Below are 17,015 nucleotides of genomic sequence, written 5' to 3'. Positions count from 1 at the left end.
ATATCCCAGATGGTAAACCAGATGTTGTCGATCAGCAAAAACAGAGGTGACTAATCATTTTTGTATTCATTGATATTTATTGAGGTTTGAGGATAGCAGACCTGCCAGGAGAGCATTTAAAATAGTTAAATTTGGATGAGGGTTTCAGCAGTTGGTGGACTGAAAACAAATTTTAAAATTAAAATATAATTTTACTTTTAAGTAATTCTAAAGCTAACACACACTTTGGATTCAGACACCATCCACAGTGTGAACTAAACTCGTTCATCTGAAGTTATTATACTTCTCCAGCTTGCTGTTATTCACAGCAGATTAGTGCAAAATTAAATATTAATTAAACATACTGAAATTTTACAGCTTCCACCACCTACCTACCTGTCCATTTGCCAGTATTTTCTTAAGTTCAGCAGAGGATTTCTTCAAGCTGATGAAAAAGAGCAAAGGCAGATATAAAAATGCACATGTCCACGTAGAAATAAACAATCTAACCTAATTAACACAACAGTACAGAAAATGTATTCCATAGAACTCAGAAATATCATCAAGCTAATTTTTTGTGTAATTATTCTTTTGGATAAAAGGGCACTAACTGCTGTTTGCATTTAATCCACAAATCAGAACTACATCATATCAGAAAAAAGGCAAAGTTTTCTTAATTGTATCTTTATAGAAGGTGCCCCTTCCCCAGCACTCAATAATAAATGATGATTTTCAAAAAGCAGACCCTTCTCCATTGCAACTTAACTGCCTACTGTGAAACTGAGCCATACAGACTAGCCAGCTCTGAGATGTTGAACTAAAATATCTCAGTAAGGGTAGTAGCAGGGATATATATTTGGCCTCAGGGTCTGAAGAAGATAAACATCAGCTAGGTTTCTTGCTCCTGAGTGCTCTCCCATGACCCCTGCTGGAATATGTGCTTGTCAGTGTGAATAGGACAAGCTCACCAGTGACATTATCTACAGCTGAGTAGCCCAATAACAACTACCATGAAGGTTTACTTATGAAGAATACCAACATAAGCAAGATGTTAGCGGGCAATACATACCCATGAAACTATACTCCTATAACAAGAACAGGAAGGTAAAGGAAAATCAGGTAGAATACAAAATACTATTATAAATTTTAATATGGAGTTTATTAAATAATTTGCACTTCTCTGATTTGAGATTGAAATTCATCTAAATATTTTCTAAAAATCTTAAATACAGCAACACCAATCTTGCAATTTAGAAAATAGAATACTGAATCTTAGATATTTTAATGAGTAACAGTTATGAGATGACAGAAGCAATGATAAATATTAATTCCAACATCATTTGCCCTTTATAATAGTCTTCTTCTCATTTTTGTTAAGAATTCCCAGCAGAAACACTTCTAAAATTATATAGTATAACAGTTTTGAATCTAGCACTATTCGTTATCATGCAGAGAACATATCTCATAAGCCGTTTTTGATTCTGCTCTTGACTCTTACCTATTGTTCGGCAGGCCTTCTGTGACTGCTGGGCAGCTATTATTAGAGGACCCTGCCCGTGTATTTACCTGCAGGCAGATAAAGGAGTTTTTATCAGTCATTCATGGGCTGAGGACAGCAGTCTAATTAACCTGTAATTTACCACAGATTTCTCATTTCCATCTGAAGGTTAATTGGCTTGTTGCTAGGCATGCAGACGGTTGCGTACTCTATTTGTACATGACGTTAGCATACTAAATCACAGTGCCTTCTTGGAAATCAGAATAAGCTTACTTCATGCTGCTCTTCTAAGATAGATAACACTGAAAAAGATACATTAAAACCAATATCAGCATTCTTTATAGACATTTTTGCTTCATATCTTTCAAAATGCTCGAACCATATGTTGTATTCGTAGGGTTTCCCTTCATGTTGTCCACCAGCTTTGTATGGATCTGTTGCTGACATGGCTGCTAGAGGGAATGGCAAAGTTTATACTATAAATCTCACATTAGAGCAGTTGTCAGAGATTGCGATTACCACAAAGTGGTCTCCAGCATTCTCTTGAGGCAGTGCCACCTATTCCTTAAAATTAAATAGTGGATGGTACACTCAGTTTTCAGTAATGAAAACCCCAGAAGTCAATCACACTTGAATTTGCACTGCACCCCCGCCCCTCCCGACCAACCCCACACCTCACTTCCATCTAGTGTTCATGGCCATCACCTGCCTAAATATAAGGAAATCGAGAGTCTGTGTACAAGCTCACATCCTGGCACATTGGCACGCCAATATGCCATGCCACTTTGTTTCTTTTTTATTCAAGTTAAAGTAATCATTTTATGCATACACAAATCACAGCGCAGCAATGAGAAATGACAGTTAAATCACATAAGAAAATATCGGCAGACCAAGATAAACAGGAAAACTGACTTATACTAGCATGAAACCTGCAAAAAAATTTGATTTATTATTTGATTTGATTTATTATTTTCACATGTATTAACATACAGTGAGAAGTATTGTTTCTTGTGCGCTATACAGACAAAACATACCATTCATAGAGAAGGAAAGGAGAGTGCAGAATGTAGTGTTACAGTCACAGCTAGGGTGTAGAGAAAGATCAACTTAATGCATGGTAAGTCCATTCAAAAGTCTGACAGCAGCAGGGAAGAAGCTGTTCTTGAGTCGGTTGTTACACGACCTGACTTTTGTATCTTTTCCTGAAGGAAAAAGGTGGAAAAGAGAATGTCCGGGGTGCATGGGGTCCTTAATTATGCTGGCTGCTTTGCTAAGGCAAAGTGTAGAAGTGTAGACAGAGTCAATGGATGGGAGGCTGGTTTACGTGATGGATTGGCCTACATTCACGACCTTTTGTAGTTCCTTGCAGTCTTGGGCAGAGCAGGAGCCAGACCAAGCTGTGATGCAACCAGAAAGAATGCTTTCTATAGTGCATCTGTAAAGGTTGGTGAGAGTCGTAGCTGACATGCCAAATTTCCTTAGTATTCTGAGAAAGTAGAGGCGTTGGTGGGCTTTCTTAACTAAAGTGTCGGCATGGGGGGGGGGACCAGGACAGGTTGTAAAAAAAACTTAATACTTCAAATAATTCAAAATTTAATATTTCAAATAGGGCGGCACGGTGTCACAGTGGTTAACACAGCTGCCTCACAGAGACACGGGTTCGATTCCCAGTTTGGATCACTGTCTGTGCGGAGTCTGCACCTTCTCCCCGTGCTTCCGTGGGTTTCCTCCGGATGCTCCAGTTTCCTCCCACAGTCCGAAAGACGCGCTGGTTAGGTGCATTGGCCATGCTAAATTCTCCCTCCCTGTACCCAAACTGGCACTGGAGTGGGACAAGGGATTTTCACAGTAACTTCATTACAGTGTTAATGAAACCTACTTGTGACACTAGTAAAATAAACTTTTAAAACTAATTAAAATTGCTATCAATGAATGTAATCAGATCATTTAAATTAATCATAATTGGTCTTGAAATTCATTTTGATATGATCATTCACATCTAGAGTATTTTTGAGATTGCATCAGGCAGAACAATAAGCAACATCCACAAGTTAGATAACCAGGTTTCTGGAAGCCATTCTGATAAGACATTTGAAAAGTAAATATCACTGTAACCTGAGAAATCAATTAAGGACTTCAAACACGTGTTTATCAATACTTCAAAATCATTGGCGCAACAAAGATTCACTCTTCACTGATTATGCTCATTTCTCTGATACATTTTAATTCACACGAAAGACTTCTAGGCACAACTCAAAAATGTCATTTCAACACAACCGAGCCGTGACTCCAGGCTTCTACAGGTCCCGAGGAGATTAGTTAACACCAGTTTTAGGGTTGTCAACTTTTACCAGCGAAAGCCAGAGGGCAGGGACAGGGTAATATATTTTACAATTCTCTCAAGGTAAATAAGTTCCGATGTGTGGACTCTACATCAAATTGGTATGAGGGGTGTATTTACTTCAGTAATAAAAATAGAAAATGTTGGAAACACATAGGACAGTCACCATCTGTAAAGAAAATTGGCTACACTATTTCATGTGTTTATCCTCCAACAGATGAATTGCAGTTTTCCTTTTATACTTCACATTTCATTTCATTTTTCTCCCTGCTGGTGGTGATAAATTTTATTGAAAAGCTCTGGAGGATTTTCAGCTGAAGGGGCAGTTAAAAATTGGTTCAATTTTGATATTATCTCGTAGAAAGGTCTGGAAACATGGATGCAAAAGCTGAATTTCAACTGTACAACTTACATTAAAAGTAAGTGGCTTGTTCAAAGGTTAATGGATTGGTCATGTAAAACTGTCCCTTAGTGTCCAAAGATGTGTAGGTTAGGTGGATTAGCCAAAGTAAATGTGTGGGGTTACATGGATAGGGTTGAGCATGGGTAAGATGCTCTTTCAGAGAGTCGGTGCAGACTTCATGGACCAAATGGCCACTTTCTGCACTGTAGAGAATCTATGGAATGTATCTATGAAAAAGAACAAAAAAAGGTAACTCGAATCCTCATTTACATAATTATCTGCAAAAAGGAACAAAAAAAATTAAAGAACAATTTTTTTGTTAATCTTAATAATAAAATCTTTGAAATAACTCTAACTGCGATGTATAACATTTTTAATGTCTGGAACTCGAATATTGTTGAAAAGAGATATGTTGCTGAAGCTTTTTGTCTTTCACGCATCAGAACAAATGCAAAAATCTCAAATTTCAAACGATCACAACAATTTATACCAGAGAAAAGGAGTGCTGGTTGGCAAGTTGACTCTGATTAGCCGAGGAGTTGCCACGGAGAAAGCAACAGGGAATTATAGGCTCCCGAAGTTTCCAGATGGTCTGAAAATGGCACAAGGCTTGAACATATTTCTTTTGTTTACACAGTCCTGCACATGAATGTATGTCACTTCTAGCAAGTGTAAATGAGCCATGTCATGGAAATAAGAGGTCACACATTCAAGACAGAGATGAGGAGAATTGAGGGTCACTAATCTATGGAATGTATCTATGGAAAAGAACAAAAAAAGTAACTCGAATCCTCATTTACATAATTATCTGCAAAAAGGAACAAAAAAAATTAATGGAATTAATTATGGAATGTTATGAACCACACTGATGTTACTTGTGAGGTTGTCCCAACTTGAAACAACGGTTCGTGGAGGCGAATAGTTTTTAGGAATATTGTGAGGAATCATGTAAAGCCCAAGTGAGGAACTAGTCCAATCATCATATAAACAAATATTAAAGAATATTTATTAACTTAAAAGGAAAGAAAAATATACAACAAAAAGGACAATACTCTAAGACACTCAAGTACATGATTAACTAAACACACACACCATTTATGTAGAAATTACCCCTTGTTACGATCTACGATCCCTGAACTCACCAAGACTTCCCTTTTCCAAACAACATCCAACTTAAATAACTCTAAATCAAATCCAGCTTATGGTTACCACACAGTACAGGGCTGATGATCAAGTCTGGGAATCGTATTTTCCTGGTCCAGTGAAAATATTTAAGCTGCCTTTATGAAGGTTTCCATTGGCTCTAAGACTTAGAAGCAACACTATAGCATGTCTGAGAAGTAAAAGAAGCTACAAGACCTCTTGTTTGTGAAATCCTAGCCTCCTGGCTGTGAGTTGTGGGCTGGCTGCTCTGCTTCTAAGGAGGTGGCGGGTAACAGTTATACTGTTTCCTCTTTTGTTATTTCAAACTTCGGAGTCGGCTGTCTACATATCTCAAATTCTTTCCTCCTGTGGAGCTTAGCATTTTTATAACCCTAAATCACCCAGTCATTTAGGTAAACTGTTTCTGCTTGTGGAACTTAACATTTCTATAGCACTTCAAAGTAATCTGTTTATCCTACTACAGCAATTCACATTATCTTTAGATACTCTCATGCCTTTGGAATGCCCTGATCACTTTGAGGCTTGCCTGCCCCAGAAGTGCTGGCTGTTAATGTCTCTATGATGTGGGGATGCCGGCGTTGGCCTGGGGTAGGCACAGTAACAAGTCTCAACACCAGATTAAGGTCCAACAGGTTTATTTGGTAGCACAAGCTTTCGGAGCGCTGCTCCTTCATCAGGTGAGTGAAGAGTTGGGTTCACAAACAAGGCATATATAGGCACAAACTCAACTTACAAGATAATGGTTGGAATGCGAGTCTTAACAGGTAATCAGGTCTTTACAGGTGCAGACAATGCTAGTGGAGAGAGGGTTAAGCACAGGTTAAAGAGGTGTAAATTGTCTCAAGCCAGGACAGTTAGTGAGATTTTTCAAGCCCAGGCAAGTCGTAGGGGTTACAGTTAGTGTGACATGAACCCAAGATCCCAGTTGAGGCCGTTCTCGTGTGTGCGGAACTTGGCTATCAGTTTTTGCTCGGCGATTCTGCATTATTGCATGTCGTGAAGGCCGCCTTGGCGAACACTTACACAAAGATCAGAGGCTGAATGCTCTTGACTGCTGAAGTGTTCCCCTTCTGCCTGGTGATTGTCGAGTGGTGTCCATTCATCCGTTGTCGTAGCATCTGCATGGTCTCGCCAATGTACCATGCCTCGGGACATCCTTTCCTGCAGCGTATCAGGTAGACAACATTGGCCGAGTCGCAATATTATGTACCGTGTACCTGGTGGAAGATGTTCTCACGTGAGATGATGGCATCCGTGTCGATGATCCGGCACATCTTGCAGAGATTGCTGTGGCAGAGTTGTGTGGTGTCGTGGTCACTGTTCTCCTGAAGGCTGAGTAATCGGTTTCTAGGCAGATTTTGACCTTTTAAAAATTCTTGTTACTGTTGCTGCTAGGCAAATCCTTGACACAAAAGGCAGTAGAAGGAGAGTCTTCGAATATTTTTAAGGCAGAGCTAGATAAGATTCTTGATAAGAAATTTAAAGTTTATAGGGGGTAGGTGGAAATGTGGAGCTGAGGTTACAATCAGAACAGCAATGATCTTATTCTATGGCAGAGCAGGCTTGTGAGGTCAAATGGCCTACTCCTGCTCCTAATTCATATGTTAATGTGCATGTTGAACTGATTATCTTAAGTGGGTTGTTAGTGTAGCTATCAGTGCACTCCGAATTGCTGCCCAATCGCAAAATCACATCTAACTGAACATTTTGTTTAGGATTTTATAAGCACATTGAGTACATCTGTACTCTACCAATAAAGTTTAGGTTGATGAACATGTTTTCTAAATTGATTAACCAATTGTTGGGATGTATGACCTACATATCTGGCATCACACTAGACTTGGAGCAAACCCAAAGGCTTCAAAAACACAAAAGGGAGTAAGATTTCCAGCAGACCTGGAGACTTCAAAAAAACCGATAGCGGGTGGGGGCAAGAGTTCCAGGGAACCCGATGGCTTTAAAAAGTGTGAGAGGGCAGCAAGAGTTCCAGTGGACGCAGTGCAAATAGTGGGGCTTAGTCCGTGCACTGTCCGCATTCTGACAAAATCAAGTGTGATGTTGCAGAGAACTAGGTAAGTGGCTAATTGACAAGTATTTTGCTTGTTTATCTTTTTAAGAACTGATATAATTTATTGGTAACAAGGTTTAATTGTAGTAAGGTTTGCGTTTGTAGCAGTAAAAAACTTACTGGGAGTAGTAGGGTTTATTAATTAAAATGAATTAAAAAGTAAGAACTTAGTGAACACATTAAGGGCAGGGCAGGTGATGGGTTGCAGCTGCGGGATGTAAGAGTTTCCCGGACACCAATCCTCTCCAGGGCAAACACACCTACAGGTGATGTCCGAGATTTCAGGGGTGTCTGCTCAGAATCATTGAGCTGGAGGCAGATCTGTGGACACTGATGCATCATGGAGGGGGAAAGTTACCTGGACATCTTGTACCAGGAGGGGAATCACACCCCTTAGGTGAGGCAGATCTTTTGAGTTGGTCACCAGTCAGGGGTAGGAGGTTGTCCCTGTGAGTCAAGCAGGTAAGGGGATCTAACAGGTAGTGGAGGAGCCTCAACCCCGGACTTTGTCCAACAACAAAGAGGTGCTTCCTATCTGCGTGGATGAGAAGGATTAGCCATGGCACCAGGTTGAAGGATGCTATTCAAGTGGGGAGGAACAAGAAGGAATGTGGTAGTGATAGAAAACAGTATAGTCAAGGGATAGAAACTGTTCTCCACAACCACAACCAAGATCTCCAAAGATTATGTTGCCTTCCTGGTGCCAAGGTTAAACATGATGTGGAGATGCCGGCGTTGGACTGGGGTAAACACAGTAAGAAGTTTAACAACACCAGGTTAAAGTCCAACAGGTTTATTTGGTAGCAAAAGCCACACAAGCTTTCGAGGCTCTGAGCCCCTTCTTCAGGTGAGTGGCAATCGTATCGTATCGGGCAATGGGACCCTGTGCGAGAACCTCTCCGGCTATGTCGAGGGCATCCTGAAACCCATTGTACAAAGAACCCCCAGCTTTTGTCGCGACACGACGGACTTCCTACAGAAACTCGGCACACATGGAGCAGTTGAACCAGGAGCGCTCCTCGTCACAATGGATGTCTCAGCACTCTACACCAGCATCCCCCATGACGATGGCATTGCTGCAACGGCCTCAGTGCTCAGCGCCAACAACTGCCAGTTTCCAGATGCAATTTTACATCTCATCCGCTTCATCCTGGACCACAATATCTTCACCTTCAACAACCAGTTCTTCATCCAGACACACGGAACAGCCATGGGGACCAAATTTGCACCTCAATATGCCAACATCTTCATGCACAGGTTCGAACAAGACTTCTTCACCGCACGGGACCTTCAACCGGTGCTATACACTAGATACATCGATGACATTTTCTTCCTTTGGACTCATGGTGAACAATCACTGAAACAACTCTATGATGACATCAACAAGTTCCATCCCACCATCAGGCTCACCATAGACTACTCTCCGGAATCGGTTGCATTCTTGGACACGCGCATCTCCATTAAGGACGGTCACCTCAGCACCTCACTGTACCGCAAGCCCACGGATAACCTCACGATGCTCCACTTCTCCAGCTTCCACCCTAAACACGTTAAAGAAGCCATCCCCTACGGACAAGCCCTCCGTATACACAGGATCTGCTCGGATGAGGAGGATCGCAACAGACACCTCCAGACGCTGAAAGATGCCCTCATAAGAACAGGATATGGCGCTAGACTCATTGATCAACAGTTCCAACGCGCCACAGCGAAAAACCGCACCGACCTCCTCAGAAGACAAACACGGGACACAGTGGACAGAGTACCCTTCGTTGTCCAGTACTTCCCCGGAGCGGAGAAGCTACGGCATCTCCTCCGGAGCCTTCAACATGTCATTGATGAAGACGAACATCTCGCCAAGGCCATCCCCACACCCCCACTTCTTGCCTTCAAACAACCGCACAACCTCAAACAGACCATTGTCCGCAGCAAACTACCCAGCCTTCAGGAGAACAGTGACCAAGACACCACACAACCCTGCCACAGCAACCTCTGCAAGACGTGCCGGATCATCGACACAGATGCCATCATCTCACGTGAGAACACCATCCACCAGGTACACGGTACATACTCTTGCAACTCGGCCAACGTTGTCTACCTGATACGCTGCAAGAAAGGATGTCCCGAGGCATGGTACATTGGGGAAACTATGCAGACGCTGCGACAACGGATGAATGAACACCGCTCGACAATCACCAGGCAAGACTGTTCTCTTCCTGTTGGGGAGCACTTCAGCGGTCACGGGCATTCGGCCTCTGATATTCGGGTAAGCGTTCTCCAAGGCGGCCTTCGCGACACACGACAGCGCAGAGTCGCGGAGCAGAAACTGATAGCCAGGTTCCGCACACACAAGGACGGCCTCAACCGGGATATTGGGTTTATGTCACACTATTTCACATAAATATTTCTGCTTTTTTCCTCCTGAGTCTTTATCATGCGATCCTAGAATCAGAATTTATGTCACACTATTTGTAACTCCCACAGTTGCGTGGACCTGCAGAGTTTCACTGGCTGTCTTGTCTGGAGACAATACACATCTTTTTAGCCTGTCTTGATGCTCTCTCCACTCCCATTGTTTTGTTTCTTAAAGACTGGATTAGTTGTAAGTATTCGCATTCCAACCATTATTCATGTAAATTGAGTCTGTGTCTTATAAGTTCTGTTTGTGAACAGAATTCCCACTCACCTGAAGAAGGGGCTCAGAGCCTCGAAAGCTTGTGTGGCTTTTGCTACCAAATAAACCTGTTGGACTTTAACCTGGTGTTGTTAAACTTCTTACTGTGCCAAGGTTAAACACAGTAAGAGGTTTAACAACACCAGGTTAAAGTCCAACAGGTTTATTTGGTAGCAAAAGCCACAAGCTTTCGGAGCCTTAAGCTCCTTCTTCAGGTGAGTGGGAATTCTGTTCACAAACAGGGCATATAAAGACACAAACTCAATTTACAGAATAATGGTTGGAATGCGAATACTTACAACTAATCAAGTCTTAAAGGTACAAACAATGTGAGTGGAGAGTGCATTAAGACAGGTTAAAGAGATGTGTATTGTCTCCAGACAGGACAGCCAGTGAAATTCTGCAAGTAAAGGCAAGCTGTGGGGATTACAGATAGTGTGACATGTCACACTATATATATATATATATATGTAATAGAGGCTTGGTCACTTTCTTTGCATTAAGTTGATCTTTCTCTACACTCTAGCTAAGACTGTAACACTACATTCTGCACTCTCTCGTTTCCTCCTCTATGAACGGTATGCTTTGTCTGTATAGAGCGCAAGAAACAATACTAATACATGTGACGATAATAAACCAAATCAAATTTGCCATATTACACACACAAACTTTAGAGTAGATCAAGGAAATGAAATTTTTCCCTCCCAAGTCCCTCCTACAGACTCTTGCTAGGATATGGCTCCAGGCAATCCGGTCTCTAACCAAAGGGACACACAGAATGCCTAGGCAGAGAGTGTCAGCAGGCTCTTTACTATAAGCGACATTAGAGCTGTGCCAGTGTTGATCTTCACCAGATGTCCACACACACTTTTTTAAACTATCGCTGAATAGCAATCAAGAGAAGGAATCCTGACTTTTTTCCCCGTTGCATTACAGTAGCACTGAAGCCAGTTTTAGCACTCAAAATAAATAAACTAAGAAAAAAACATTTTATTTCATGCTAATTTTGGTTTTGTCGTATCCATTTACAACCTTTTTGTTGTTCTTCATTCATTTAAACAGTAAAAGCCAGTGCACAACTATCTTCCTTCCTCTTGTTCACTCCCTAACCAAGTATTTCTTGGAGATTACATACGCAACAGGTTATGAAGAACAACTCCGGAATATTTTTGCCTAAAAGCTGAGAAATCGTTTTATTTCCTTTGGAGCTGTGAAGATTCATATAATGAGTATAATTTTTTTAATCATATCACTTTCTGTCCCTCATTAAAATGTACATTACAAAAAATTAACCACCTTTTAATATAAAAAATTAAAAACGGTAACCTATTTTGTAACTCTAATTGCTTCAATGGAAATAAGACAAGAATTCACAGCTGTGTGATTAAATCATGGGAAATATTCCCCACTTTGTATAACAAGAGACCCCCTGCTTGTCAGAGTTTGAAGAGCCAAGGTTTTCAGATGACATTTCAATAACTGGAACACAGCATTACAAATCCATTCCCAACTTTACTGAAACAATTATTGAAATTATTACCTTCAGGCCATGTATGTTCCGTTTCCCAGGTGGCTTGCAGGCTGAAACAGTAATTGACTAAATTGCAGAACACATCAGGGCCATTTACAAATTTGTTAAAAATGAATCATTTGAAAGAAATGAGACTGACACCAAAATTAGCAGCTGAAAATGATGAAAAAGGGGCTCAGAAGCATGTATTGGGAATTTTTTTTTAAACATGTGTTTCCACCTTGCAATACTGAACACTAAAAAAATGATACAGTCTATAAAAGATAAAGTACAAAATTCAAATAAAGATTAAAAGATTACAAATACAAGCAGTCTATTTCAACCTTCAGTTTTTAACCTTGTATATCATTAAGAAAGCAGACTAAATCTAACACATGGGTAAATAATATAACTTAACGACAGAATCCACTGCTGGGATTAATAAATTGTAACCTGTAAAAGTAAAATTTAAAATGTGATGCAATGGTAAAGTTTATTTTGTTTTGTTTGAGGTGAATGGGTTACTTTTTGGTTAAATTTCACAGGCAACAAAACAAGTCAATAAAAAGTTCTGAAAATTTTTGATATATTTTGGTGCTTTGTTTGAAAGCTGTTTTAATAGCCTAATTTTGGGGGGGGAGGGAGAGAGAGAGAGAGAGAGAGAGTTGGGGGAAGGCACAATCCTGTTTAGTTACTGAACATAACACTGAAGCAACTGAAGTATAAGCAGAGGTTATTCCAAGGCATTTCAACAAAGATGTAATTTCAACTGTTACATATTTCACACTCTAGCTCTACTGGATGCAGCAACTTTTCTGAAGCACCTGAGGTCATTGCTCACTGTTTAGGCAAGGGTATTTGAGGGAGAATAACCAGAAATTTTTAAAAATTAAAATGATTCTTGGTAAACAGATTACTAAATGAGAGTCCTTTAAATACTAGATTAAGCAATGCTCATTTAACTGAAAAGTTTTACCAGAAAGTAATTGCTCCTGCTTAAAGATTTTCTTGTGGACATATTGGATGCTGTGGTTTGAACTCATTGCAGAAATACAATGCCACAAATGGTATGTTAAAGGACTTGTCAATCTTGATTGATTGTCTCACCAAGACAAATTCGATTTTCTTCACCTTCCCCCAAATGATTGTTTGCTTCACTCTCATGGCATACCAAGTGATATCGTTCATTCAAAATTCAGCAATTTTTAATTGTAAAATATATATCACATAGGTTTTGAATTTGTTTTTAAAGATAACCTTGTATTCAGTTCCTGCTCTGTGCAGTTAGCTCATCTGAGCCACAACTGGAGTCAGTGCCGCAGATTAATGGTGGTGGAGGGGGAGGGGGCTGATTCGCCACATATCCCTGGTCACCGTCCAGTCACTTCTGTTGGAAATGTACATGTAGCCATCAATAAGGATCAGGATTTGGCTTGCTGTCCCCATGACCATACTCACCAGTTGGGCAAGGTACCCAAGGTACCAGCATACACAGAACCATTCTGTGATAAGAAGGCAAAACCTTCCAGAAAAGGGGGGACAAAAAACTAGCAAAGATATTGAGAACAGAAAATATACATTGCACAATGGGCATCCATGACAAAAAAAACCTGAGCGGTCCCAAGATTTTCTTGTTACAAAAAATACACTTCGAGATGCTTAAGAATATTTTTGAGTGTACATTTATGACTTTATACCTCAACTATAAAAGAATGAACATACTCTGTTTAATATTAAACTTTCCCCATTGCAGCAGAGTTGAAAGCACAATAATGTTCTCTAAATTTAGAATTGAAGTTAGACTATTTAAGTCTAAAAACCTTGATTACTGAACTAAAATATTTTAAAAGCTTGCTGATAAGCTCATTCTCACTTCCTGTATATGTATAGAAAATGAAACTCTATTCCTAAGCACAGAATCCCAAAATGGGCTTAACATTTTTTGATCTGGGCACCTGGATAGCATACTGTATGCAAATGGTCCCTCAAATCCTGATAGAGGGTCATAATCATAACGATAAGGAACAGTCAGTACTTTTAATGGACTGGAAATATAAAATAAATCTTTGAAGCGTGTTTTATCTAATATAGGAAAACAATATTAGCATAGACCCTTCTTTCGCAATTATTACATTTTAATTAAATCTATTAAACATGGTTTTATTTTAAAGTTATTTAGTCATTTGTTCATAAAACAAAATATTGAAGAATAAATGGAAGCTGGAAGTGTCTTAAATGAAACATGACATTTTGTTTGAATTTTTAAAAAATATATAACCAGAAGTTGTATTTTTCATTTTATCCCAGAACTTTCTTTGGCTATTTTGGTGTTGTTTTGATTAATTTATTTGTTTTTTTTTAATTTAAAGTTAAGAAACACTCGAAAGAGAGAATGGCTATATTTTCAGAATGACAACATGCATTATAGCCCTCCAGAAGGAAATATAACTGGTGCCTTTGTCTTTAATGCCACAGAGGTTTAAAAACAGTGCAACTGCTTTATGATAAACAATTCACAGATAATTTCAAAAAAGGCAAAGAATTAAGTAAACCAAAATTAACGTGTGGAATTGGAAGTAGCTGTTTGACTTGGATTGGAAAGTGGTTAAGGATGCCAAACATAGAGGATAGGGATAGAATATACACTCTGATTGGAGGGATGTGACAAGTGGTATGTGTTTGGGATCTCAACTTTTAATTGTATTTATTCTTGGATGAAGGAATAAACAGACGTATATCAATGTTTGCAGATGACATGTAAATGAGGAACAGAATGTATTGCAAGTGGGTGCAGGAAGTTGCAATGGGGCTTAGAAAGAGTGAATGGACAAAAGTATGGTAAATGGTGTTCACTGTGGCCAAGTGCAAGGTTTTGGGGCAAGAAAGATAAATCGTATTGTTTTCAAAATGGAGGGGCTAGGAACAGTAAAGGGATTTGGGAATCTAAGTACACAAATTATTATAAGTCAGTGGATAGACAGAACACAGTTAATCAGACTTCATCTAAAATATTGTGGCTTGTTTTGAACACTAAAACTCAGGAAAGGTATATTGGTCTTGGACGTGTTACAGTACAATTTTTCCAGAATGGTACTGTGGCTTAAAGGGTCAAATTATGAGGCATGCATAAACCTGGTGTGTATTTCCTTGAACTTTGAAGCAAGATCTGATAAAGATAATTAAAAGAATTATTCAATAGGTTAGAGAACTTCTTTCTCTGATCGGAAATCCACAACAAGGGCGCATAATCTTAAAATTAGAGCTAGGTCATGCTGGAGTGAAATCAAGCAGCATTTCATCAGAGAGTAGTTGACATCTGGTATACTCTTGCCCAAAAGGGTGCAAAGGGCTAGAACAATTGGAGCCCTCTAGGTTAAGGTGCACGTATTTTTGTTTGATATGGGTGTCAAGGAATATGGAGCAAAAGTGATAAATGAAATTGAGGTGCAGGCAAGTCTTGACCTAACTGAATGGTGCAGCAGACCCTTAGTATCACTGCAGCAAAGGAGCAGGAAACTAGAAGAGGTGGCCATGAAAATAGTGGTTGCACTGATTGTCATCTTCCCAAACTCTGTAGATTCTGGAACAGTCCCAGCAGATTGGAGGTAGCAAATGCAACCCCGTTATTTAAATAAGGACGGAGGGAGAGAACAGAATTACAGACCAGTTAACCTGACATCAGTAGCAGGGAAAATGCTAAAGGATGTGATATCAGGGCACTTAACAAATATCAATGAGATTAGACAAAGTCAACACGGATTTATGAAAGGAAAAGCATGCTTGACAAACCTACTGGAGTTTTTGGAGGACGTAACTAGCAGAATAGATAAGGGATAACCAATGGATGTGGTGTATTTGGATTTTCAAAAAGCTTTTGATGTTCCACAAAAGAAGTTAGTGCACAAAAGTAAAGCACATGGGATAGGGGGGTAATATATTGGCATGGATTGAGAATTGGTTAGCAGACAGGAAACAGAGTAGAAATAAATGAGTCTTTTGCAGAATGGCAGGCAGTGACTAGTGGGGTACCGCAGGGACCAGTGCTTAGGTCCCAGTTATTCCAATACAGATCAATGATTTGGATGAGGGAACCATATGTAATATTTCCAAGTTTGGTGATGACACAAAACTTGGTGGGAATGTGAGTGGTGAGGAGGAGTTAAGAGGCTTCAAGGTGATTCAGACAAGTTGAGTAAGCATATACATCACAAATGCAGCATGACATTTTATAAATATGAATTTATCCACTTTGATAGGAAAAACAGGGTGACAGAGTATTATTTAAATGGTCAGTGATTGGGAAATATTGATGTACGAAGGGACCTAGGTGTCCTTGTACATCAATCATTGAAAGCAAGCATGCAGGTGCAGGGAGCATGGTATTTTAGCCTTCATTACAAGAGGACTTGAGTACAGCAGTAAGGATGTCATGCTACAATGGTACAGGGCATTGCTGAGACCACAGGTGGGATATTGTCCACAGTTTTGATCTCCTGGCCTAAGAAAGGATATACTTGCCATTGAGGGATTGCAGTGAACATTCACCAGACTGATTCCTGGGATTATTGACGAGGAGAGATTGGCTCAACTGGGTCTACATTCACTGGGGTTTAGAAAAACGAGAGAGGATCTCATTGAAACTTCTAAAATTCTGACAAGGCTGGACAGACTGGATCTAGGGATGATGCTTCCTCTGGCTGGATCGTCTAGAACAAGAGGTCACCTTCTCAGGATATGGGGTAAGCCATTTAGGACTAATTGGAGGAGATGCTTTTCACTCTGAGGGTGGTGATCCTATGGCATTCCCTACCTCAGAACACTGTGGAGGCCAAGTCAGCGGAAATAGATAGATTTCTAGACTCTAAAGGTGTTGAGGGGCATGGAGAGAATGCCGGAGTATGGTATTAATATAGAGTATGAGCCATGATCATATTGAATGGTGCAACAGGGTCAAAGGGCCGAGTGATCTACTCCTGCTCCTATTTTCTATGTTTCTAAGAAGGATATCAAGCCCATTGTCTATGCTGCCGTTCCCAAGGAGCGATTCACAAACAGACACTCCACCCACCCTCTCACCATATCACTGCACATGCTACCTTTTGGAATATTTAGAAAATCTTGAGAAGATTTATAGTCTAGAAGACAGCCACCCTGCCCATTGTGTCCATACCGGCTGAAAAATGAACCCCAGTATAATCCCATTTCCAGTACTTGATCCATAGCCCTGGAGGTTACAGTACATGAGGTGCATATCCAGTCAGCTTTTAAATAAGTGGAGGGTTTCTGCCTCCGCTACCCTTTTAGGCAGTGATTTCAGATCCCCACAACCCTTGGGGTGAAAAATATTTCATCTCCCTTCCAATATTTCTATCAATCATTTT

The 17,015-nt window shown here is 40.1% G+C and overlaps 1 protein-coding gene across 2 annotated transcripts in view; it reads right to left on the bottom strand.

Annotated features, from left to right (window-relative positions):
- map2k5 (mitogen-activated protein kinase kinase 5) overlaps positions 1-17,015 on the bottom strand; it is a 290,898-nt gene that overhangs the window by 234,129 nt on the left and 39,754 nt on the right. For both annotated transcript variants that reach the window (XM_078241240.1, XM_078241241.1), the window contains 3 exons: positions 11,665-11,705; positions 1,478-1,545; positions 376-424 (listed from right to left, as the gene is read on the bottom strand). In XM_078241240.1, the coding sequence (XP_078097366.1) occupies positions 376-424; positions 1,478-1,545; positions 11,665-11,705 (158 nt within the window). The remainder of the gene's footprint in view (positions 1-375; positions 425-1,477; positions 1,546-11,664; positions 11,706-17,015) is intronic.

This window comes from Mustelus asterias, chromosome 24 (genome assembly GCF_964213995.1).
Source record: "Mustelus asterias chromosome 24, sMusAst1.hap1.1, whole genome shotgun sequence".
NCBI lineage: Eukaryota > Metazoa > Chordata > Chondrichthyes > Carcharhiniformes > Triakidae > Mustelus > Mustelus asterias.
Note: the sequence above shows the minus strand (reverse complement) of the source record. Positions and strands in the feature narration are given on the sequence as shown.